This window comes from Petaurus breviceps, unplaced genomic scaffold, assembly GCF_028583685.1.
Source record: "Petaurus breviceps papuanus isolate PSGF00001 unplaced genomic scaffold, PetGlider_PUasm1.0 90879, whole genome shotgun sequence".
Taxonomy (NCBI): Eukaryota; Metazoa; Chordata; class Mammalia; order Diprotodontia; family Petauridae; genus Petaurus; species Petaurus breviceps.
Window position 1 is genome coordinate 11,016,539 of NW_027187368.1, and position 25,926 is coordinate 11,042,464.

Here is a 25,926-nt window from a genome sequence, read left to right on the forward strand (position 1 = left end):
GGTGACAATAACCAGTACATGTTTCTATAGCCCTTTAGGGTTTAGTAAGCACTTTCTTCCACACCACTCTGTGACATAGTTAATGAAGGTATTATTATCCCTAATTTACATGTGAGTAGATATTCTCAGGGAACTGAGTTTTTCCTAAGGCCTGGCATCCAGAATACTGGCAGCACTCAGACCTAAATCTTGTAATTAATTGCTGGTCCTGTAATACTCCCTCTGCAGATACATATATTCCATCCCCTCAAAATCTTAGTAAATATATTTTAAAATTTACTATATATACCACTGCCCTCCACCAAAATAAATCATGTGGTAACCTGCCCTCTGCTCCACACTTAGCAAGGAAGACCCCTGGACAGCAGAGAGAGCCCAATTTAGGAGGATCGGCCCAAGATTGTCTCTACTAGCAAAGCCTTTGAGTGCACAGGATCACCTTCACACCCCTAGGAGATCTCAAAACAAAACTTCAGTTGAACTCTTTCTACTATGATATGATAGTTCACATTTATATTCAGTTTCTTTCTACTTTTTAAATGACAATCTTTCCCTAAGTAGACTATTTCCTGACTGTTTAAGTAACTTTGTTCCCTTAATTTTTTTCCTCTGTGAATCTTTACTCTGAATAAGACAATTCCTTCTCCAAAGGAATGGAAGTTCATTGCAAGTAGAAATTGTTTTCATTTTTTGTGTTTGTATGCCCGACACCGATCACAATGACTAGAGCTCAGCAGGCATTTAAGGAATGTCAGCAAGGTGATTAGCACTTAGTAGGACCTTAAGAAATGTCAGCACAGTTCCTAGAATATAATAAGCATTTAACAAATGTCAGCACAGTGCCTTAAACATAGGATATACTTAATGAATGTTTTGGACCAGCTAGGTGGTGTAATGGGTAAAGTGCCAGGCCTGAAGTCAAGAAGAGTTATCTTGTTAAGTTCAAATCTGGCCTTAGATATTTACTAGCTGTATGACCCTGGGCAAGTCAATTAACTCTGTTTGTCTCAGTTCCTTATTTGTAAAATGAGCTGGCTGGAGAAGGAAATGGCAAACCACTACAGCATCTTTGCCAAGAAAACCTCAAATGGGGTCATGAAGAGTCACACAACTGAAAAACAAACATAAATATTTTGGGGTTGATTGACTGATTCTCCTATTTCCCCTACCGGCTTAAGTACTATCCAGAGAACACTGGGGGGAGGAGTCACTGGGTGGTGTGGCAAATAGATTCAAACCAGAGCAGCTTCTCAATAGCAGAAGGTTTGATCAGTGCTCTCACATCTCTCCTGCAGATATGGATGCCCCAAGGGACCTTCAGATTTCAGAGCCTACAGAAACCACTTTGCCCCTGCTCTGGAAACGACCTCTAGCCAAGTTTGACAAATACCGCCTGACTCATAGCTCTTCCAAAGGGCAGCAGAAGGAAGTCCAGTTGCCAGCAGATACCACCGCTTATGTTTTGAGAGGTCTGGATCCTGGCACTGAGTATGCCATCCACCTCGTGGCTGAAAAAGGACGGCACAAGAGCAAACCAGCCCGTGCAAAAGGTTCCACCAGTAAGTCACTGCAGGGTTCTGTGGGAGCCCGTCCATTCACACAAATTCTCTCCCATTTCCAAGAGCCCAAGGAAGGGCGATTTTATTAAGAGGACTTGAAAAGTTCTTTCTTCTCCATGATAGAAACTCTTCTGAGAGCAAACTACTCATATTCCATGCCCTTAACTTGATATATTTTCTTTCCTTAAAAAAAGCTGTTTAAATGAACCACTTTACATTAATCATTGCTTTCTCAGGAAATGTGCTACCTCATCTTATATTTTTAATGTGTAATTTTTAAAAGTTTCTAGTTAATGATTTCTAATTTTTCTTTCCTCTCCCCAGAAGCCACATATTAATTGCTTTTTAAAATTCTCTCTCTCTCTTTTTAAGGAAGCCCAAGAGGTTGGTGATAGTCCCTTGGATATCTTTTTTCCTGCCTCTGTTCTCATTGCAGGTTCCTTTCTTCTCTCCAGGATCATCATAACAGAGATGTACATGGTCCTAAGCCTTCTGTAACTGCCTTTTCCTTTTAATCCCTCCCTCAGTGGTTAAAAAGATGTCATTTTTTTCTAAGCTAATCATTTCAGAAACACACTACTCCCTGCTATTGCTGACACATTTCATCAGTTACAAAAATATTGAAGCATATTAAATTACGAAAACCAGAGACTAGCGATTTCTATATGGAGAATGCATATGCTCCTCCCAAGTTAGAGTACAACACTATCTTCAAAGTTTTAATGATAACATGTTTTCATTTTTAACTTAATTCAGGTTAGCCTTATTGAGACCCTACTGTGAATTTAATGATGGACTAAGGGCTGTGGCAGAAGGGGTGTGTGATAGTGCCTGGTGCCTAATAGTTGATGAATTAGTTATTTGGTCCCTAGACTTCCAATTCATAGCCCCACTGAGGCAGCAAGACAAACATACAACACTTATCATGTCTTGAATACAACATAAGACAGTGCCTTGCCAAAGGTAAAATATTTGATGTTAATAAGGCTAAGGAAATTTAAAACAAAACAAAACAAAACACCATGGTATTGTAGAAGGGGCACTGGATTTGACATAGGAAGATCTGGGTTCAGAGTTAAGCTCTCCTGTTTGTACCTATATGACACTGAGCAAGTCCTTTCTGTCTGTCTGTTCCATAGTTTCTTCACCTCTAAAACGAGGGACAGGGAAGGCAGCTTTAGTGAGATGAGCTCTGAGGTCCTTCCCTATTCCATGTTTTCTTATCCTATGATCCAATAGAAGAAAATTAGCGTGGATGAATGAACTAAGAGAAGGCTCCTTGTAAAAGATGCAACTTGAGTGTATTCTTAAAGGATGGAGAAGGTTTGAATTACCAGAAAACAAGCAGTGGGCAGGTGGCTAAATCTGAAGAAGCCTACTGACAGATTTGTGTAAATTACACTGAACATGTGTTGTCTTTTAGCGGTCTTGGGCTAGCGTCCCACTCACTTATCTAGGGAGCAATATCTGGAATTGCTTTCTAAGTATAGTTTGGCCTGTGGGAGTTTCAAGACCTTTCTCCAGGATCATTCATAAGTTAAGAAGAATAATGAAGAAGAGACAGTTTAGAGTAATGGAGTAAGAATCACAGGCTCTGGAGGCTGAGGACCAAGGTCCACATTGCAGCCCTTGGGGGCCAGGGCTAGATTCCTTTACCTTCTCTTATTGGCTTTGGAATCAGAGGACTTGGGTTAAAAACTCACCTCTGAGGCCTACTGCCCATATGACCTCGGATCAATCACTCACATTCCCTGGGCCTCAGTTTCCTCACCTATAAAAAAAAATAATGATGATTAAAGCTGATAGAATGTTTGAGATCTGCAAAACACTTTACATGCATAATTTCATTTGAACTAGATGTCCGCTGAGGCCTCTTCTAACTCTAAATCTTTGGTCCTATGAATCAATAGTCTTGAAAGTCCCTTCCAGGCCAGGGAATGATCTAAGCATAGTAGAGATTGAAAGACTTCAACTCAGAGACATTGAGCTTTATTTAAAGCAGGGGAAATCCCCCAATTAGATACACACACACCCTCATATCTCTATTCTTATTTTCCTCTTTTATTTTGACAACTGCTGTGTGTGTATGAAAGAGACAGTGAGAGAGAAACAGGCGGGGGAGAGAAAGGAAGAGAGGAAAAGAAGGGAGAGGAGTATGGAGGGAGGGAGAGAGAGAGAAAGAATGCATGTCTCTGTGGGCTCAGAATTAAATATAACACAGCTTGTTGTCTCACCTGGTCCCTTACTCCCTTTCCAGTCTTCTTACTCTCCTTACTCCCTTCTTAATCTAATGCACCTTACTCTCCTCCATGTACTCTGAGTCAGTGACTGGCCTCCTTACTGTTCCTTTCACAAGACACTCCATCTTCCAGCTCTGAGTGTCTCCTCTGGCTGTCCCCCATGCCTGGAACACTCTCCCTCCTTATCTCTGTCTCCTAGCTTCCCTGGCTTCCTTAAAGTCTCAGCTAAAAATGCACCTTCTGCAAGAACCCTTTCCCTATCCTCCTTAATATTAGTGACTTCCTCTGAGATCACCCCCAATTTATCCCCTAAATCCATTGCTTGTGTATACTTTGTTGTTGAAGGTTTCTTTTGTTTGTTTTGCTTACCCCTTCCCCCAGTAGATATAAAATCCTTGAGAGCAGGGACTGTTTTATGCCTTTCTTTGCATCTGCAGTGCTTAGAATATTGCCTGGCACATAGCAGATGTTTAATAAACGCTGACTCTCTAAGCCACGTAGACTCTCCATCCTCACCGGAGAAGACCCCAGACCTCCGCAGAGCCAGAAGAGGTCTATTAAATAGGAACACAAGATCTATGCCTGAACTCGCTCTGTATTCATTTCCTACTGGCACTCTTACTTTTAGCCAACTTTAAAAAATCCTGAAGGCACTATTTTAATATAATGCTTTTATTCACACAGTAATTCCTCATTATTTGTTTAAAAAGAATCAAGATGTCTATTCTGATATATTAATTAATCATCCTTCAGGGCAGAAGAAAGTTCAAGTCCCTTTCACATCTGGAATGTTCCTTCCTGACCATAATTTTTCAGCGACTTGACCTCTTAAACTTGGGCTTGCTATAACAGATAGCTTTCCATTATTTAGAGTATAGTAGAAGTTTTGGCTAAAATCCTTTTCTACCTCCCCGTTCCCCCTGTCTCCCCTCCCTTTCAGAGAACACTGCTAAAGATTTGGGCTATGATTTCACTGATCAATGAACCTGACTAAAAAAGAGAGAAGAAAAAATAATAACCCACAGCATCCACTTTTTCCATGTGGAAACCTATTAAAAAGCTGATTTAGTTTTCTATTAAGTCTGAATAATGGAAACCTCCAGATAACTCCCAATTCCATTTTAGTCAATAGTTCCAACCCCATTTCCTGCCAGGCCTTTTAGCAGACTTGCTGAAAAGGAGACATGGTGTGTGTGCTGATCTGAGCCTCTCATCACCTTGCTGGTAGACTTAAGGTGTTCAGAGGAATAACCAAGATATGTGCAGAATTCAATAAATATTCCTTGAACACAGGCAAGGTGCTATAGCAGATACAAAAGCAGAAGAAGGTATTTCCCTGGCCTATAAAAGCTTACAGGAGGATGCAGGTAAAAGGATGAGAAGGGCAGGGAGCAACAAAATGATTAGTCGAGAGCAGGAAAAAGGAAGTGAAGAAAGAAAAAGGAAAAGATGAGAAAGGATAAAGATAGCATGGAATAATCATAGAAAGAGTTAAGAGACTGGCAGTCCAAAAAAGACCCAAATTTCCTTCCTGCTTCTACTTCCTTCCACACCCGGATGGAATATTTTGGGCAAAATATTTGATCTCATTGAGCCTAAGTTTCCTCAGCTGTAAAATGGGACAATAATAATAATAATATTATCTACTTCACATGATTATTGTGGGGAGACATGGAGTATATGTAAAGAATTTTGTAAGGTTTTAAGCTCCATATAAAAGTTAATATTATTGTTATTATTATTATTATTAGGTAGGAAAAGATAAAACAGCAAAAGATTCAGATATTTATCCCAAAAAAGTAAATAATCAGTAGCTGAATATAAATACCTCGAAAGAAGAATTATTTCTCCTGATTTCAATGTTCTAAGGTAGCAGACTCCTAAGCTGAGAGATAACACACTTGTCTGTGTAACTGTGAATTGCTTTATTAGCTTGATGAAATAATTACCTCAAGACTGTCTGTTCTAGATAATTTCCTGATCTCTAAAACCAATAGTGAACTGACAAAGGGGGCATGGGTCAAAGGACCACTTTACCTGGGCATGTCTGATCATTTTCAATTTAGCAAGCATTCAATAAGGACCTGATGTGTGCCAGGCACTCTGGTAGGTGCTGGAAACCCAAGGGCAATGACAAAACAGTTCCTCTCCTCAAGGAGCTAATATTCTACTATGGGAAAATAACGTGTGCACTGAGAAGTCAATATAAAATGGATACAAAGCAAATGCAAAGTAAATTAGGGAAATGGAGTTTGTTGTCGTTGTTCAGCCATGTCCAGTTCTCCAAGAACCCATTTTGGGGTTTTCTTGCAAAAGTACTGAAGTGGTTTGCCATTTCCTTCTCCAACTCATTTTACAGATGAGGAAACTGAGACAAACAGGGATAAGTGACTTGCCCAAGGTCACACAGCTATTGAATGCCTGAGGCTGAATTTGAACTCAGGAAGATGAATTTTCATAATTCCAAGTCCAGTACCCTATCTATTATACCACCTAGGGAAATGGAGTGGGAAACACTGAAAACTACAGGAGATCACAAAAGACCTCATGTTGGAGGGAGCACTGGAGCTGGGCTTTGAAGTGTCCTAGGGATTTCCATAGGCAGAGGCAAGGGGAGAGAGCATTCCAAGCAGGAAGGGCAGCCTGTGCCCATACAAAGCATGCCATCTCAAGTTCAAGTTTTCCATGTACCCTGTCCCCCTATGATGTCTTTCTTGTCAAAATCACTCTCAACTACCTTAAAGGATTTAAAGTATAGGGAAGTGCAATATTTATTTCTGAATATGTCAAATACAGCTTATAATAGAGACCAATGCAACTAACTCGTCTCCTAGCAATGGAGGCAATGAAGGTGGTAGGTCATACCCAGAGCTCAGCTATATTCCTTATCCAGGAACTGTTCACATTCTGGAGTCTTCTCTGACAAGCATAACATCAACCTTGCTGGAGGAAGATGGTAGTAATGGATGACATCTGCAAATAAAGCAGTAGAAACACTGAATAATGAGTAGAAACACTGTCAGCACCTACCCTCTGGATACATGATTCTGCCATGACCTCCCAACAATTTCCATGGGCACTGCAATAGGCTGCCTCCATTACCACAACAGAAAGTCAGTCAGTCAACAAATATTTATTAAATGCCTCCTGTGTGCTAGGCGCCGTGCTAAACACACTGGAGATGCGAAGAAAAGCTCTCACGAAGCGTATAATCTAATGGAGGAGACAACATGCAAACATGTATGTGCAAACAAGCTATAGACAGGATAAACTGGAAATGACCTCAGAGGGAAAGCACTAGAATTAAGGGGAATCAGTAAAGACATCTTGTAAAAGGGAGAATTTTATCTGAGACTTTGGAGGAAATCAAAGGAAGCCAAGAGGCGTAGGTAGGTAAGAAGGGAGAGAATTCTGGATGTGGAGGAGCTGTCCACTACAGTAATGCCTAGAGGGGCATGAGCGTTTTGTTCTGAGAAAAGCACAGAGCCAGGCCAGTATCTCTGGGTAGCAGGGATATAAAATCGAAGAGAACCAGAAAGGCAGAGGGGCCAGCATTAGGTTATAAAGGACTTTGAATACCAGAGGATTTTATATGTTATCCTAGAGATGATAGGGAGCCACTTGAGTTTATTGAGTGAGGGTAGTTTTTCCTTGCCCATACCAAGATTAAAGGATGTCCTTTAATTTAATTTAATTCGGTGGTACAGACCACCAAAACTATTCAACTCTATTATTCCTCTGACTCTCTTTGGAGCTGGATCCAATAGTAGGGAATAATAATAGACTGAAACTCTCACTGAAAATTTTAGCAAGTCATTCTATCTCCCAGTTCATTTTCTCAATGCTACCTCCACCCTCCACAGTCTCAGAAGAAAAAGAAGTCAAGGTGGTCTGATCTACCCCCTGAACTTTAGTAGGCCTTGGGAATTCTCAAGAACTCTCTCTTGCTGTACACTATTACTGTCTACTGAAAGTGATCCTTTTATACTATCATAGCATGATTGGATCAAAGAGTTGAAGTTGGTAAAGACCTCAGAAGTCATTTAGTCCAACTCCCTAATTTTATAGATGAGGAAATTGAGAAAAGAGATTAAATGATTTACCAAGACTCACACAGGCATTAAGTATCTGAAGTGGATTATGAACTCAGATTTAAGTGTTCTTTCTTTTTCTTTATTTTTGATAGATTTATTTATTTACGATAGTCTTTATGATTTTTTCTTTTAAAAAAATCTATTGATATCTTTTTTTAATATCACCTTTATTCCTTCTATGTCTCTCCCCCTTTCCCACTCAGAGAGCCATTTCTTATAATAAAAAATTAAACAAGAAAGAGGAGGAGGAAATTAGCCAATACATTAATTAAGTCTTACAGTATGGGTGGTGTTCCACATCGCAGTCCCTCAACTCTTCATAGAAGAGAGAGGTGCCTTGGTACATTGTCCTATCTCTCCTTCAAGGACAATCTTGGGAATTTCCATTCCCTAACATCAGTTTTCCTTTTGTAGTTGTTGATGTTGTTGTTCTTTCCATTTACACTGTTGAGGTCATTGTGTATATTGTTTTCCTGGTTCTATTTCTTATACTTTGCCTCATTTCCTACAGGTGTTTCCACGTCCCCATGTGTCTTTCAAATTCTTCACTCCTTATAGTACAGAAATGCAATCCTTCCTTTCTTTAGCTGACAGAAAGCTGGTTCTTCTCAGCCAGCCAGCCATTGGTGAGGGAAGAGAAGTGAAAACCAGGTCTCACAATTAAGGGGGAGTTCTAAAGAATGGTTCTATTAAGACTATAGATTCCCTAAAGGGCAAATCTAGCATCATAGAACTTAGACCTCTCACCCCAACTCATATTGCCTGTAATATAAAGTAATACAAAACTATAGAAAAACCTTTCAGGAAAGTACCCAAGAAAGGCCCTTTTCATTGAGAAATGCCAAGCAGTCCATTGTCAAAGCACCATACAACACAACAGAAACATTTTGCCCAGAGGGTAGGAGGCACACAGATATGTGATTCATGATTGGAATGTCGATGCCCTAGACTTGTTTGTCTTTCCCCTGTCCAGGATATTATCTGTTGCTCATTATCATTGGGCTGGACATCACTCTGTTAGTTACCTCAATGGTGTCTGCCCTTTTATTTAAATTAACCATTTGGCCATCTCTCCATCTCTGTGCTCCTTCTTGGTTCTTTTTTTACTTATTCGTCTCATCTTACTACACTTGTATTTACTCCTCTATACCTTTCACCCATTCCTCTGTCATTTGCTCTATCAGCCCTTCCAGTACCTCATCCTATGGGCTTATACCTTCTTAGCCATGTCTGCTATATAATGAAGCTCTTCAGACCAGCACATGATGAGTTATCCAACCATTTTTAATTTTTCTGAAGGCCAATGATAGGGTGGTTTCCAAACCATTAAGTCACTACCAAGCACAAATTACCTACTTCTGACAAGGCACAGAATGACAGACAGACATAAGAAACAGACAAATTCCAATTCTCACTAACCCTAAATGACTTTTTATAATAGATACTTATTCCAGTCTTTGTCTTCTTAGAATATATGTATCTTGAGTTTTTTTGTTTGTTTTGAATGTCAAGGATTCTGCATACATATATGTGTGTGTATACATTTTATATATATATATATATAAAATTTTTATATGTGTTTATATAAAAATGTATTATATATTAATATATCATATAAAATCATAAGATTTAGAGAGGGAAGGGAGCCTGGAAATCAGATAGTCCAATATCCTCATTTTACAAGTCAGGTTTGTTTGAGGTTTCCATCTGGAGTTTTTTTTTGAGACAATCTATGTGGCAAAAAACTTAAGTCTCAGTTTTTAGGGATAAGAGGAATAGAATTTAAACATATACTTACACAGTACACTTAGGGCAGTTGTTGAATTCTCTCTGTGTTGCCTCTATTTCTTTATGTCTGTCTCTATTTCTTTGCCTTTCTTGTCTCAGTTTCTTTGTCTCTATGTACCTGTCTGTTGGTCCCAATCTGTTTCTTTCCATCTATCTCCCCTGTCTCTCTATTTGCCTCTGACTCTCTCCCTGTTCATGTCTCTATATCTCTATCAGTCTTTCTCAAGGTCTCTCTTTGCTTCCCACTGATTTATATATAAAAAGAAAAGTTTTCAAGTTTTAAGGAAATCATGCTACTATCATGAATTTAGAGTTATTGAATAGCAAACATTGATTGAATCACAATGGCAAACCACATGGTTCCCTCAAAACCTTTTCAACTTTGTCAGATCTGTTAAGAGCTTGCACTTCACCAGAACAATCTTAGCAAAACTAGAGCGTTTATGCTAAAAGGAAGCTTTTGTTATTTTATGGATACCACAGAATATCAAAATAACCAAAGGAAAGCCTCTAGCACATTGAGTAGATCTACTCTGGAGCATTTATGGAAGGAAATGATCAATCATTATACAAACTAAGAAGAATGGGGAGAGATATGCCCTGGTGGCAAGAGTGCCCATACCCACGAAATCCTGTAGCTACTGTAGAATGGTATATGTCATGAGAGTAAGTCCTAATACTCTACTCATTCACATAAAGGGAGACTTGGGCATGACTACATGAGGCAATCAGGATACAGTAAAGTGGCAGTAAGAAAGACATTGTCCACAGGAATAGAAATGTCTGACTTCCCTGCCTTACTTCTCCACTTATCTCCTCCTCAGGGACAGAGATTTTTGCCCGCCTAGTAACAAAGAGATCTATTCAAACAGGAAAAATTCCTTTAACAGGTACCAAATCCATTACTGAGAGCTAAGTCTTAAAATGCAAATGCTGCCAGGAAAGAGACCATACTGACTTCACTCATCTAACATTTATTAAGCACCTACTACACTCAATATCTTTTGCTGGGATCTAGGGAAGATAAAAAAAGAAAAATGACCAGGCTCTTGCCCCAGGAAACTTTACCCTAAATTCACACAAAGATATGGATGATTCATTAGCTTTAGAAGACCTATGAGGTAGGGACTTAAGAGATCATGTGGTCTAGCATCCTTATTTTCCAAATAAGGAAACTGAAGTCCAGGAAGTTCAGGGGACTTGTCTGAAGTCAAAGAGCCAGCAACCAGCAAAATCTCGTTTCAAACCCAGTTCTTCTGACTTTCAAATCCAGTGTTCTTCCCTCTATTCCACACTTGATTATTCATGTCTTGACTCACTCCTGAGATCAAGTTTAGTTAGGGGTCGGATTGGAAGAGAATGAGGAGGAAACTAAAATTAGGGTAGGGTAGGAGGTCTCATGTTTAGTTGGTTCACAATTTTGCATGGAGCCATCCCTACTCTGATTTTTATTTTACCCAGGGACCTTCAGGATCATAGAGAGACATGGAGGCAAGAGTCAAAAGTACATACTTCATGTTATGAATTTTATAAAGTGAGCATTGCTGTTTGTGCAACTATAGAGTTTGCCCATTCCAGCGGTCCCCAGGGAGGCTTAAAGACCACTATCCTTTTTTTCTTTTCTCCCTTTCAAACTAAATGGCATCATTAATACTGGGGATTTCATAATGGTGCCTCCAGTTGGTGTAGTGGATGAAGTGCTGCTCATGGAGTCAAGAAAGTCTGAGATCAGAATCCTGCCTGACGCTTTCTAGCTGTGTGACTTGGGCAAGTCACATAATGTCTCATGGCCTCAGTTTCCCCACCTATAAAATGGGGATAATAATAGCACCTACCTCAAATGGTTGTTATGAGGATCTAATGGGATAAGGTACATAAAATGCAAACATTAAATGCAATGTAAATGCTGCTATTCTTATTAGTGTTCATTCCTGCACAGAGACTGGTGGAGGGCTAACTTTAAGCTGCATTGTGTACTTTAGGGGTAAGGAAGGAGGGTAGAGGCGAAAAAACTTGAGAGAGTAGAATTATGTTTCTATATTAAGCATGCATGTCACTGCAGAGAAAGAGCTAATGTAATAAAGAGTTGGCTATTCTCATCTAACTACTGCAAAGACCTCTGCCCAACCCATCCCTTTTGCCCCCAGTTAAGACAAAATCAGAACTAAAAAATATGGAAAGGTTGCTTTACTTCTTTCAAAGTAGTCACTTTAATTGAAAGTGTTTTGTTTTGTTTTGTTTTTGACTTGTTGAAGGCTGTCCCCTAATGAATGCTTATTGAATTGAATTGGATGAGACTTATTTGTAATTAGCAGAAAAGTTGGGCCTGAAAAAAATGTGGTCTAATTTTTTACATAGTCTCTTGAATGATTTAAAGGCTTCCCCTCCAATCTTCTTTGCATTATAAATTTCCTTAGCAAGCCCAGTTTTCATAGATGGCACACTCTCTTGAGCTCTGTCTGGGGAAAATGATCACTCTGTTAGTGTATTCTGAGTTAATGAGGTCTTACAAAGATACTTCCTGCCTGTGTGTTCCCCAGGTAAATGAAAATGGAACATTAAGACTAAGATGAACTCAACAGGCTGCTTTTCTGTGCCTAAGACCCTATTTTAAGATAGTAAGAGACCTTTCTATGGCACAAAAAAATGTCCCCTTTCTTCCCTCAGTTTGTTTAGTGGTATCATCTGAGCCCTCAGTTTAATGGCAATGTGAAGCAAGTGGTCCAAGCTGGGCATAGTTCTTGTAAATTTGTATGAAACACAGATACTTATAAAATCCTCAGGAAACAGGACAGCATGAAATAGAGACATTGTGGGAGATCAGAAAGGAAAAGAAAGGGATTCAAAAGTCTGGTGACTTCAAAAAATAGAAGAAAATATAATAGACTGGATTTCTGGCAAAATAGGAAGGATACAATGTTTTAGCTGAGAAAAAGACATTTGTTAAAACATGAAAAGTCCAGAGCTTCTGCTGTTTTATATTAATAATACTTGAACTTTAAAGGATTTACTCATCATTTCTTGATCAGCACTCCTGAAGTCACTAAGAGTTGAAATGGTTATGAGAACTGGACTTGTAATTACAAAGACCTGAGTTCAAGTCCAGTTTCAGCCACTTACTAATTTGTGTAGCTATGGCTAAATCACTTAATCTCTTTCAGCTGGTTTCCTTGTCTCTAAAAAGGGCATGAATAATAACACCTACCTCACAGGGATGTGGGGAGGATCAAATGAGATAACATATACAAGGCTATGAAAACTTTAAAGTGTCATATAACTGCTGACCATTAAATCCAGCTTCAGACACCTAGCTGGGTGTTCTTGGGCAAGTTACTTAACCTCTTCTTGTCTCAGTACAATAGTACCTCCTTCCCAGGATTGTTGTGAGGATCAAATTTACTAATAATTGTAAAGCACAGTGCCTGGCACATACTAAGCTTTATGTAAATATTAGTTATTATTATTATTTTCCTTGCAGTAATATAGATTGCAACCCTCCTATGCCATTTTAGAGATCTCTATAAATTACCATGGCCTCAAAAATATCCCTGATAAGTTAGTGGCTAAGCTTCTGGGAATCAGTCTTTCTCAAGATTGGTCCTTGAAGAAACAGATATGCCTCTGTGAGTCAGAAAGTTAAGACTTTCTAGCTTGAGAGGACTTCACCAAGCTTGAGCTCCTTTGGCATTGGCTTTAAAATCTAGGATCACTTGCATTTTAATGAGATACTGTGTCTTAGGGGAGCTATGCCTAGAATATGTTCTAAATTTTCAACACTCATATAAAGATATGATGAGCACTAATGAAATAAGCATTCAAATCCTCATATTCCCAACCTGAAATTTGCAGTTTCACCTAATCTTTCCCCCTTTCTACTTTCTAACCAGGACAAGGCATAGAGAAACAAAAACATCACACTTATAGGCAGAAAAGTTAGGTTTGATTGATCAATTCAGTCATACAGATGAAATGGTTTCATGTGGAAAAGTAAACACAGTATTCAGTTTTCTGATTTCTCTACTTCAAGATGCCTTTGCTAATCATTTAACTGCCTGACTTTCTGTCCATCTTCAGAGGAGGCACCAGAGTTTGGAAACCTTGCCGTGACAGATGTTAGCTGGGATGCCCTCAAACTCAACTGGATGGCGGCAGATGGGGCTTATGACAGCTTTGTCATTCAGGTGCAGGAGGCTAACAAGTTGGAAGAGGTTCAGAATTTCACAGTGTCTGGCAGCCTGAGAGCTGTGAATATCACAGGCCTCCAAGCTTCCACCCCCTATAGAATCACCATCTATGGGGTGATTCAGGCCTACAGAACAAGTCCCCTTACTGCTGAAACCTCTACAGGTACCTTTCTACTTATCAACCCAACCTACCTAGTCCTTTTCTTTTTTGACAAGTGTAAAAGTCTGACAACTTCCATCTAAGAACTATCTAAAGTTCTATCTAAGAACTCAGATAGGTTCATCACATGGGACCAACATTGGAAACGTGGCTTCTTCACCAATCGCCCATCCCTTACAGAAATGATAACATTTACCACTCAACAATTTACTGTCTTTTTTTTTATAGAGTTATAGTAATAATTTATAGTTATTGTGATCACGTGATCACAATAAGGAGTAATTCCCTCTAGCTAGTAAACCAATTGCTCATTTCAATCCTCACCCAACTTGTTATACTGCTAAACTCCTTTCCATGACACAAAAGTTTATCACCAAAGGCAAACAAAACAATTGCAATGAATTGTGTTTCCCTGAATGTAATATTAATTATCTCCTTGAATGGATCAGATCATGTTCACTTTTGGTTTGCAATTTGAGCACTAAGCTAACTATCTGTTTTTCTTCAGAAGAAACTCCCAAACTGGCAGAGCTAACAGTGACAGAGGTTAGCTGGGATTCCCTCAGACTCAACTGGACCACCACAGATGGGGACTATGAGAACTTTGTCATTCAGGTGCAAGAGGCTAACCAGAATCTTACCATCCCAGGAGAATTGAGATCTGTGCATGTGACTGGACTCACACCTGCCACCCTCTACAGAGTCACCATCCATGGGGTGATTCGGGGCTTTAGCACACACCCTCTTTCTATTCAAGCCACCACAGGTATCCAGGACTCACTCACTAATCCACTTAACATTCTTTGCTTTTATTCTTAAAGGACAACTCCTGATTTGGGATTATGTGGACCTCAAAGGTCCTCTCAATGGGGCTCCACAGTGTTTGAGCTGTGCTCAACATTGAGCTACCTTCAGTGTCCCTGCTTTTTCTCCCCTTTCTAATATGCTCTTACTTGGAGAATTTGGGATAGAGTCATAATTACCATCAACTTATTATAAAATTACATATGTTCTCCTCCTCTTCAAAAATGAGGTAGCTTTCTCCTCCAAGGCATGACTCAAGATCATTCTCAAAGGGGAGAGGCTCAGGCTATGCAAAGACTTTAAGACAATTTCTAATTTAAGGAAAAAGCCTTCAGGGGGTTCTAAGAGCAGGGAGGTGAGACCTAAGCAACAAAAACACCAAAGTCTGCACTATTTATCTACCCAGAATGGGAGTTGCAAGCAAATTATACAAGTCTTTCAATTCCAATTGTTGTTAAGAAAGCAGGATCTTTTTTTAATGCCAGCATTTACAGACTATTCAAATCTTGCTGACGATTGTATGTTGAGGATCAGCACAAAAGAAGCAGACTCATTTATCCTTAGAAAAAACCAGTGCCCCGTCTCACTTGAATCCTTGGGCTTGTGTGGATTTGCCATTTCATTAACTCAATAACTCTCTGTCCTTCTTCAGAAGAGGTTCCAGAGCTGGGGAACCTCACAGTGGCCAAGGTTAGCTGGGATTCCCTCAAAATCAACTGGACTGCAGCTGATGGGGCCTATGAGATCTTTGTCATTAAGGTGCAGGAGGCTAACAATTTGGAGGAGACCCAGAATCTCACAGTATCTGGCAAACTTCAGTCTGTTGATGTTCATGGCCTCCAGGCTGAAACCTCTTACACTATTACCTTGAATGGCGTGAGCAGGAACTATACCACTGAACCCCTTTCAGCTGAAGCCACCACAGGTACCAAAAAGTGTCCTGCTCTCAGAGTTACCCATTGCAATGATATAGTTACAAATCAGTCTGTAACTATGGATGGGGGAGACATCCATAGTTTTAGGGCCTTCCTCAAGGTTCCACTTTGAAACAAAAACATAGTCAAACTTTGGGGTGGAACTTTCTCTTCTCCATAATCATCAGATAATTAGGATCTCTACCTGCTCTCTTTCCATCTCATGACTTTTTCTTGTATTGGTGTTTTCCTTTAAGTTTCCTACCAGCACCTTTGGGAAACTTATTCATCTTCCCAAAGAGAATCCAAAACTCTCTCCCAAAGAAAATTCTAATTAGTCGGTGAACTTAAAGAGTCATATTCTATTGCACCATAACTATTTTAATTTTTCTGAAAGAGAAATCTCAGTCTTCCCCTGCAAATGTAAAGTCTTATCTACTGCCTAGTGTCAACTGCTTATTTGAAGTCACAGAACTAACTTTAAAAGAGAAGTTGAGGTCAAATGGATCCTGTGATCTTTTAAAATGCACCCAATCATTAGGTGTTGGGGTTTTTTCTGGTTTAAATTCCATGTTGCATTTATTCCCCAGTATTTCATAACAGCAGATATAATTTAACATTTAAATACTGACATTTTTGCTTTCATGTTTATAATATGTTCCTTTAAGAGTATTTCAAAAACAGAAACAGACTATTCTTCATGCAGGAAAAAATGGCCCCTAGTAGACCATGCTCTAGTGCCTTTCAATGACTTTTCAAATTTGAGTAACTAACTAGCTCTCTGTCCTTATTTAGAGGAGGCACCTAAGCTCAGAAGCTTAACAGTTTCAGAAAATACCTGGAATGCCTTCACACTCAATTGGATTGCAGCGAATGGGCCTTACGAGAACTTTGTCATTTGGGTGCAAGAAGTTAATCACCCTGAAGAAATGCACAATCTCACAGTGGCTAGTGTACTGAACTCTCTGGAAGTGACAGGGCTCAAGCCAGCCACCCCTTACAAAATCACCATCACTGGTGTGATGGGAGGCTATCACACTGAGCCCCTTTCTGCTGACACCTCTACAGGTATTTCCTTTTAAATTCCTCAGACTTGGGTAATACCTCCTTAAAGAGGTAGATTTCTCTCTCTTTCAAGAAAGCAATAAACCTGAAATGGTTTAGAGGTTTCCTTTGGCCTTGGAACAGAGTATTCTCCAGATGATGCATGTTCATAAGCATTCTCTTAAAACTCGCTGGGGAATCCAGGTGGCAGACCTGGAGTTAGGAAGAACAAGTTCAAATCCGGCCTCAGACACTCACTAACTTTGTGACCCTGGGCCAGTCAATTAACCTCTGCTCACTTCAGCTTCCTCATCTGTAAAATGGGGATAATAATAGCATCTACCTCCCAGGGTCATGGTAAGGATCAAATGAGATAATAATTGCAAAGTGCTAGCTAAATGTTAGCTATTGCTGTTGCTAGTAGTAGTAGCAGTAGTAGTAGTAGTAGCAGTAGCAGTAGTAGCAGTAATAGTATTTCTAAATAAGCAGTAGAAACCAGATCAAATTGCCTTAAGTTTCTAAGGAATATCTCGACATGGGATTCCTTAGCAAAATTCCAAATTCTATCAGAAGTCATGTGAACGAAGGACTTAAGGCAATCAATGAGCATTGGATCAAGGCCACCTCTGCCTATATGTCCCTTCCACTTCAAGCTGGAAGGGAAAAAAAGGCATATGAGACAAATCCTAATTTTTGTCAAATTTTGAGCAAATCGGTTTTACAAACTCAACTTTTGTAAACTGATGGATGCCAATGTCAGAAACAATACATGCTCTCTCAAGTAAAGGACTAGACCTCATAATACCATCTCATATCACTAAAAAGTCCCACATAACAACACACATTAGAATGACTCACTGTTCTGCCTTTTCTCAATCTGGGACACTGTCCATCTAATTTCAAATCTCTATAGGAAGATGTACTATAAGGTAGAGAGGTACCAGATTTAAAGCTGGACCTCTGTCTATCAGACTGTGGGACTTTTCATGAAGCATGGAAACCATACCATTTGAGGACAGGTTGAAGGAATTGGGGATGTTTACACTAGACAAGACTTGGAGGAGAACTAATCATTTAAATACTTGGAGAGTTATTAAAAAGAAGCAAAAGTAGCATGGAGAATATATTAAAAAAAAAAAAAGAATCCCAACCATCAGAGCTCCGTAACAATGGAATGAAGCTGTCTTGGAATAAATAGTAGGTTCTCCATTGCTTGAGGTCTTCAAGCAGCAGACAGATGACCACTGAGGGGATCCAGTGTTGTAAAGTGCATTCCTATTTATGTATGGGTCTGACCCAATAACCTCTGAAGTCCTTTCAGGTTCAGAGATTCTGTGTTTCTATAACATGTATGTGACTGACTAAGTGGTTCTCTGTCCTTCTTCAGAGGAGCTCCCTAAACTGGGAGAGTTAACTGTGACAGATGTTAGCTGGGATGCCCTCAGACTCAACTGGACCACAGCAGAGGAAGCCTATGACAGCTTTGTCATTCAGGTGCAGGAGGCTAACAAGTTGGAAGAGGTTCAGAATCTCACAGTGTCTGGCAGCTTGAGAGCTGTGAATATCACAGGCCTCCAAGCTTCCACCCCCTATAGAATCACCATCTATGGGGTGATTCAGGCCTACAGAACAAGCTCCCTGTCTGCTGAAGCCTCCACAGGTACCTTTTTTCTCAATATACTATTCTACTTCTTCAGAGATCTGACTTCCTTTAAGGCAGGAAGGGTCAAGCAAACCTCTCTCCCCTTCCAGCTGCTTATATGAACTCAATCAGTTCTCCCTTTTGGCTAAAGATCTGGCAAGCTCTAAGATTTGAGTGGAGTGAGATGCATTGCATGTGTCCTGGGGCTGTCATAAGTGCAAGCAGGCTGAAGGAAAGGAGGCATGGTGCTTTCTGACCCCTCTCATACCACATTTAAGCTCAAAATCAAGGGTAAATATGGTTGAACCAAGGCCAACTTAGGTGGATGGCTTCTTGTCATGGAAACAACTCAGAATACAGACTAGTCAATAAATCTGCATTCCCTACCCAGAGATCAAGAATCTTTGCCATGGCATTTACATTGGCAAGTTTGGGTGAGGCACAGATCATTTAATTTTAGAGACCCTTCTGCAAGTCAAAAATGCTATTTTAACAGCTCAGCAGCCTTCAGGGATATCGATGCCATGATTCTCAAATCTAAGAAATGTTTCTTTAATATATACCAAGTTTAATAGAGAACTGAATAATCCTGAGGGTACATCTTTTATACTGAGCCATCCACAGTTACTGGAATATCAAACTGGCAAATAGTTAGAATACAATTATGACTCAAGTCTGTACCAGAGTGAAATGTCATTAATTAGCATAACACTTCTATCAGCATTAGCAAGACAGCCTGTACAAGTTCATGGGTATCAAACAATCTATAGTTCTACATGCCAGTTAGCTTCTCTCTCTGGAAGGGTACTAGGCCTTAGGGGTCTTAGTCACCAGTGCCCAGTCCCTGGGGAGACTTAGAATCTCACTCTGGGCCTGTTTCAGGGGACTCAGGGCTCCCTGGGTGGCCTGATCAAATGAAACAGTGATTCCTATTCCACCTTTCTCCTCATCTTCTTTATCCCAGTGGAGGGGTTTGAAACTCATTAGTGAGGTTTTGTGTGATTTTCTTTCCCATTTACTCTGATCATCATCTTTACTGCAACTAGTTTCTAAAAGCAAGCCTATACACCCACCATTGCCTGATTAACTCAGATAAAAACCTAATCAGGCTCTCTGGCCTGTACCATTCAGCTTCTACTTACCCTGGGAAACCATGGTGTGCTGACAACATCTGGAAAAGGAGCAGCTCCAATTTACTCAGGTGATTACAGTTAGGTGGATGCTGTCTCAGATCCATCATGCCATTCCCAGATATACTACCTATCTCAAAAGACTATTATCAAGGAAACACCTAATATGCCAAATAGCCCTACCCAGATGTAAATGTATGCTTTAAATCCTACCTAAGATCCACTTCTTTCCTAAAGTCCATGAAGTCATAGGTCACAACAGAGAAATACAGGGCTATGTCAGATCTGTTCATTCTGTAGACCCTTTAGGTTTTTTTTTGTTTGTTTTGTTTTTGTTTTCCAGTGAATTTCAGTGTTTCCACTCCTAATGAGCTGTAGTAATAGAGGAAAAAAAACTATAGCAGACCTGATCTGTGCCTCACCAAAACTCCTGGGAATTTCTCCATAAGCCTTACCCCACTGCTTTATCACTTAGGAGACATTCCCCTATGATAAGATTCTTCTTTTTCTATACAGAAGAAACTTGGTAGAAACATTATTAAGAGAGAGGTTTACCCCATTGGCTAAAAGGAATGATCTAGATTGGGTTTAAACTGAATTGGCTTGCAACTGGATACTTTTTTAGTAACACTTAAGGAAAGATAAGAAGAAAAGATATTTTAAAGTTACATAGGAAGAAGAAATAGGCTGAATTTTATCTCCTGACTGAGAGAAGTTTGAGCTGTTTTATCTATATGACTTATGGAAATAGGAGAACTTACACTGACAAGATTATTGATTCCCTTTGAGACATAACCATCTGAAGATAGTATCTTTAGGAGGGTAATGGTGTCAGACTCTCTAAGATGGTGTCTTTTTCAAAGCAAAGGAAGCCTTGAATGAGGCCTGAGGCAAGATGATTTCTGTGTCTTGGTTGAAGCTAAGTAGTTTGGTTTCCACTTATATCTTAGGAAAGGTAGCTGGAATCCATCTCATGATGGAGGAACTGAAAAAAAAAATATGTGGGGTTTGAGAATCTGTTCCTCTTACTCAAAAATCTCAGTGTTCTCCACTTCCCAGAAGTCCATGTGGCAAGGATCTAATATTGCACAGAGCATGGAATGCTGCTTACCATCTTTCCTGTACCCTGCTTTTTTCCCCTTTCAACTTTCTCAATATTCTCAGGGATAACTTTTTTTTTCCTGGATTATAAACTATTCAGACCCTTAATTTCACCTGCAACTATTTTTAACAAGCTCGCTGTCAGGACTCAAATGGCTCTAAGATGAAATGGCTCTAATTGAAAATCTTTTCCCCATTTTTCCTTCCCTCTTTAGCAAAGAAACAAGAAATTGGAAAGTTAAAGGTTTCCAGCATTACTCCTGATAGCTTTGACCACTTCTGGACAGCAAACAGATGGGGCTTTTGAGACATTTACCATTGAGATTATTGCTTATAATAGGTTGTTGGAACCTCTGGAATACAATATCTCTGGCACTTTAAGGATTGGTCATATCTCAGGGCTTTTCTCCAGTGCTGACTTTATTGTCTACCTCTCTGGGATAGCACCTGGTGTCCTTATTCAAGTCATAAGTGTGGCATCTACAACAGCTATATGCACCTACCTCTCCTTCTAACAATTCCCTCTTTCCATTCTGATTTACAGGATTTTATATTTATGTGGCTGTGTTCAGCCACCCTCTATCTACCTCATTGTACCCCTCCAACCAATAGAGAGTGAGTGGTAAAATTTTCATCTCTGGTTAGGTACAGGTGAATCAGGACTGGGACGCCAACCTCACATAGACTATTACATTTTTTTTCTCCTAACAGTAGTAAAGTGAATTTCTGCAGATTCTCCATCCCAGGCAAAACCACATGATGGGACATACTGGAAAATATACAGCCTCAAAGTTACCATGATCTGGGTATTAATGTTTCAGTGTGGTAGTCATAAAGTAGAATTTTCCCAATGAATAGAAAGGGTGCTAGCTAATGTTTTAGTCTTTGAGTCAAACTAAACTCTTATCCACACAGAGACCCATGGTTTAGTGGAAAGGTTTCTGGACTTGGAGTCACATGACTTGGATTCAAATTTTAATTCTAACACCATGTGACCCACTAAGTGACCTTTGGCAAAAGTGACCTTTGAACTTCCCTGAGAATCTTTTTCCTTAATCATAAAACATGGATGTTAAACACTTGTTAACTCAACTTGTACTCAAGTAATCTCTATTGCCTTCATGTCCCAGTGCTTTTAATTCCAAAACCCTTATAACAGCTCATGTGATGTAAGTCTGTGTATGCTGGCATTTTGCTACTGGAAGTCCAAAGGCGTATGACATTTGTCATCAAATGGATTGGCCCAGGAATTCTTGGTGTAACACCCTTCCCACCAGCATTCTTAAACACAGTGAGAAAGGATGGGAAGCAACAGGGTTCTGTGCATGCTCCTCTCCTACCAATAAATCATTAATGCCATTTTATTCTGAAAGAAAAATGCTCTCTGAAAACTCATAAAAACACAAGACTTATCGACTATGCATATTTGTTGTCAATATCTTAAATTTTTTGACAAAGGTTGATTTTCTCCCAAGGGGGAAAAATGCCCAGAGTTTTATGGATTTAGTCTTTGTGTTTAGAACTTGGATCTCATGGTGGTGCCTTAATTCACATATTTTTTCTATTTTTTTCTCCCCTCTCTGTAGTAGCTGAACCTCTTCTTAGCCATCTCACTGTCTCAGACATTACTTCGGGCAGTGTATCCCTCTCGTGGAAAGCTCAGGAGGCAGCCTTTGATAACTTTGTTTTAGAAGTTAGGAATTCTGACCTCCCTCTGGACTCTGTGGTCTACACAGTGCCTGGGGCCTTGAGAAGCTCTGTAATCACCGACCTTAGAGCTTCCACTAATTACACTGTCCAACTTCATGGGCTGATTGGCGGGCAGAATGGTCAAACCCTGATGGCTCAGGCAACCACAGGTATTTCACTTTACTGGATTCTCTCTTGTTTGTCTTCATTATCTTGTTGACCTTCTCTTGGATACAGCTCTAAAAAATATCCATGACCTACTTGCCCTATTCTGCTTCTGAAAAGAAAGAGAAAAAAGAATATGAAGATCTGTCAGACTTGGTCAATCAAAGAGTACTTTGAAAGCAGATAAGCTAAAATCCCAAGAAAAGGCTTTAAATGCCCCAGGAATTAAGGAAATCCACTGGCAACCTCTGTTTCCTAACTATGTACACACATCTGGTGAGGCTCTTTGCATTTGGGAGCAATTAACCTGACTTGCCCCAGTTGAATTTCTCAAACATCCTTGCATCTGATTTGGAATATTCTTCATAATCTTTCCAATACAATCCATCCTTGTCTGCCTGTGGTCTTTCTAATCATGGTGATGTGTTGCGAATCTCATACACAAAGAAGATGTGTGCATGTCACTCTGATCTCCCAGCTGGGATAATGTCTTTTCTCTACTAGCCCCTTGGACCACAGACTGGGATTTCACGTGGCATGCTATGAAAACATACACAACAAAACCACCAACTGCATGGACTGAGCCAGTTAGGCTTGTGCTATGACCAAGACTTCTCTTTGCCTGGCCTTTGTATATTTAACTATCCAATGGGTTATCTGTTTTGACTGGAGAGCCTGCTCCTTTTCTAGCAAGCACGACCTTGTTTCCATCAGTAACTTTCTTAAGGTTTCATATCCTTCTTGTACCAGTCTTCATCTCCAAGAATGTAGTGGTGCATGTAGCATCCTCCCACACCCAATCCATCCTCTCAAGTCAGTCTTTCCTGGATGTAAGCAGCATGCAAAGGAATGTGTTTGGGGCAGTTGAGCGTGTGGGAGTATACAGTGAATGGAAGATGATTCCTCCCTTGCATGAATACTGACTTCCCTTTCCCATGAAACTTCTTGTCTGAATCTTTGCACCTCTGAGCACTTTCCAACTCTATCCCACCAATAAGAGCATATAAAAATGTATCTTGGGGGCAGAGATGCAAGACTGGCCCTACATTTTGAAAATACTGGCACTGTCAGCCTCTATTTGGCAACATGAGGAGAGCTGCAACATGAATTCTTAATTGAGGTACCCTAGGGAAATGCAAAGAGAGAAGAAATAGATCCATGATTTTAAATATCTTATTTTACTTATGATACATAACTAATTCCTCCATGCTATTTCTAGAAACTATGACAGTAGTGAGTTCTGAAAATGAAGGAACTTTTTGGAACCTCATGTAATTGTTTGTGGCTGTTTCAGGTATTTGAATCATATTCTTTGATGGCCAGAGATTTTATTTTCCCAAAAGATAATTCCATGACTGGGTTGTAGATTTATGTTATTAAATGGTTCTGTAAAACTTGATAACTTTGTGCTGGAGTAGAGAAAATAGAGTCCTCACTTACTCCACTGCCTAAAAGTAAAATAGTCTTCTTGCCAGACACTTGGAAGAGTAATTCCACCATCCTAACCTTAAGTTTTGTTTCCTCCCTAGTGCCCTGACCAACACCACCTTCTGTGTCACCTCAATCATCCAGTGCCATTTTATTCATTGCTTCTCTCCAGAACACAGTCTAAATGGAATTCATTCAGTGTTGGCATTTTCCAGCCTGTTATATAAACGAACATCCAGGAGGCGAGGGCCTACATAGTCCCAAATGGGAAATAACTCAGTGACTCCCCCATGATATAATAGGATTTAGAAAGCCTGCATATTATGTGCTGATGAAGGAAGGAAAAACTAGCAACAGGGAAATGAATCATCCATAAATCTAGTTGTTCCAGGGAATCAGCTCTGTAGTTGGTGAGTTTAGGGCTTAAATTTAAATGCCATTTTTGCCCATAGCTATACAAAGGCATTATAAATGACATTCATATCTTAAAATTCTTGTTTTCCAACTACCCTTGATTGCCGTGATTTAATAGAAAAACACTGAATCTATAATCATAGAAGAGGTCAAATCTTGACTCTGATACTAACTACCTGGGTGACCTTAGACAAGTCATTTCCCTCTTTTGGACCTTGGTTTCCTCATCTGTAAAATGAGGTAGTCAAACTGATTGACCTTTAAGGTTCCTTCTAGGTTTAAAACTATGACATTAGTTTTTATTTTCCTTTTAATCAAGGTTCTCCTAATATTAGTTTATGCAATTTTTCTTCATGAGATATTGTTTTGCTTATAACATAAATTAATTATTCACCAAGTAATGATGAAATACTCTATACAAGTACATATATATGTATATATACAGGGCACTGAAAGAAAATGGAATTTTTATTGCTGAATATGAAAAAGAATATGTGTCATGTGGACCATGGTCTTTAGCTTATCAAAAACAAAAGATTTGAAAGGCAAAAACTAACATTTTATGACTTCAAACTCCATGATTTCATCAGTCAGGGAATTCCCTTCACCAATGCATATCATCTTAATGGAGGGACTATAAAGACTGTAATGGCCAAGAACTACAATATCCTGTTACCAACCTGATCATGAGCGTCTCCCAAGTTGGGCAGACTGGTACTTGCATGAAAGATACACAATCTGTAGCTGGGGCCCAGGTAAAGTTGTTGAAGCTTAGTAGGAGCTGCCAGACCTTGCAATCTGCTGGTCTAACCTTGATCACATCCATGTTACTGTAAGGCATCAAAGTAGCACTTTTATAGAGGAATATTATGCAATATAAAAGTGTAAAGGGATACTATGCAATAGGAACAGCTAGGTGGCGCCATAGCGCGCAGCATGCTGGGCCTGCAGTCAGGAAGACTCATTTTTCTGAGTTCAAATCTGGCCTCAGACACTTACTAGTGGTGTGACCCTAAGCAAATCACTTAATCCTGTTTGCTTCAGTTTCATCATCTGTAAAATGAGCTGGAGAAGGAAGTAGCAAACCACTCCAGTATCTTTGCCAAGAAAACTCCAAATGAACACAACTGAACAACAACAAAAACAATAACTATGCAATATTTAAGTATCTCTAAATATAAATTTAAATATGTCTGTATATGTTTGTTTCTATGTAGATAATATATGTGCAGATATTAAAATATTTCTATATAGTTATATATGTATTTTTATACATATATGTATGTAACTAATCTATTTTCAGCATGTTTCATGAACTAGAACATATTTTTTTTTCTATACAGACAGGCAAATAATATCATAGGCACCAATGTAAAAACCTATTAGCATTTGGAAATCATGGTACTCCAGTATTTCATAAACAATACACTTCTGCTTTGTAGATATAGATATAACCTTAGAGGTGTCTTTTATAGTGACACAGACTGGGAAAGGAATGATGTCTGTCAATGTTGTGACAATGCTTACCATGCCTCTGTCCCTGCCCAAAGTAATGTTCTTTTTCTGCCTT

At 39.5% G+C, this 25,926-nt stretch overlaps 1 protein-coding gene across 4 annotated transcripts in view; it reads left to right on the forward strand.

The window, feature by feature from the left end:
- Positions 1–25,926, forward strand: part of TNC (tenascin C) — a 116,724-nt gene that overhangs the window by 54,981 nt on the left and 35,817 nt on the right. For 2 of the 4 annotated variants that reach the window (XM_069073823.1, XM_069073825.1), the window contains exons 10-16: positions 1,296–1,559; positions 13,756–14,028; positions 14,534–14,791; positions 15,482–15,754; positions 16,539–16,811; positions 18,175–18,447; positions 22,247–22,519. In XM_069073823.1, coding sequence (XP_068929924.1) covers positions 1,296–1,559; positions 13,756–14,028; positions 14,534–14,791; positions 15,482–15,754; positions 16,539–16,811; positions 18,175–18,447; positions 22,247–22,519 — 1,887 coding nt within the window. The remainder of the gene's footprint in view (positions 1–1,295; positions 1,560–13,755; positions 14,029–14,533; positions 14,792–15,481; positions 15,755–16,538; positions 16,812–18,174; positions 18,448–22,246; positions 22,520–25,926) is intronic. The other 2 variants (XM_069073826.1, XM_069073827.1) reach the window with 1 other exon arrangement.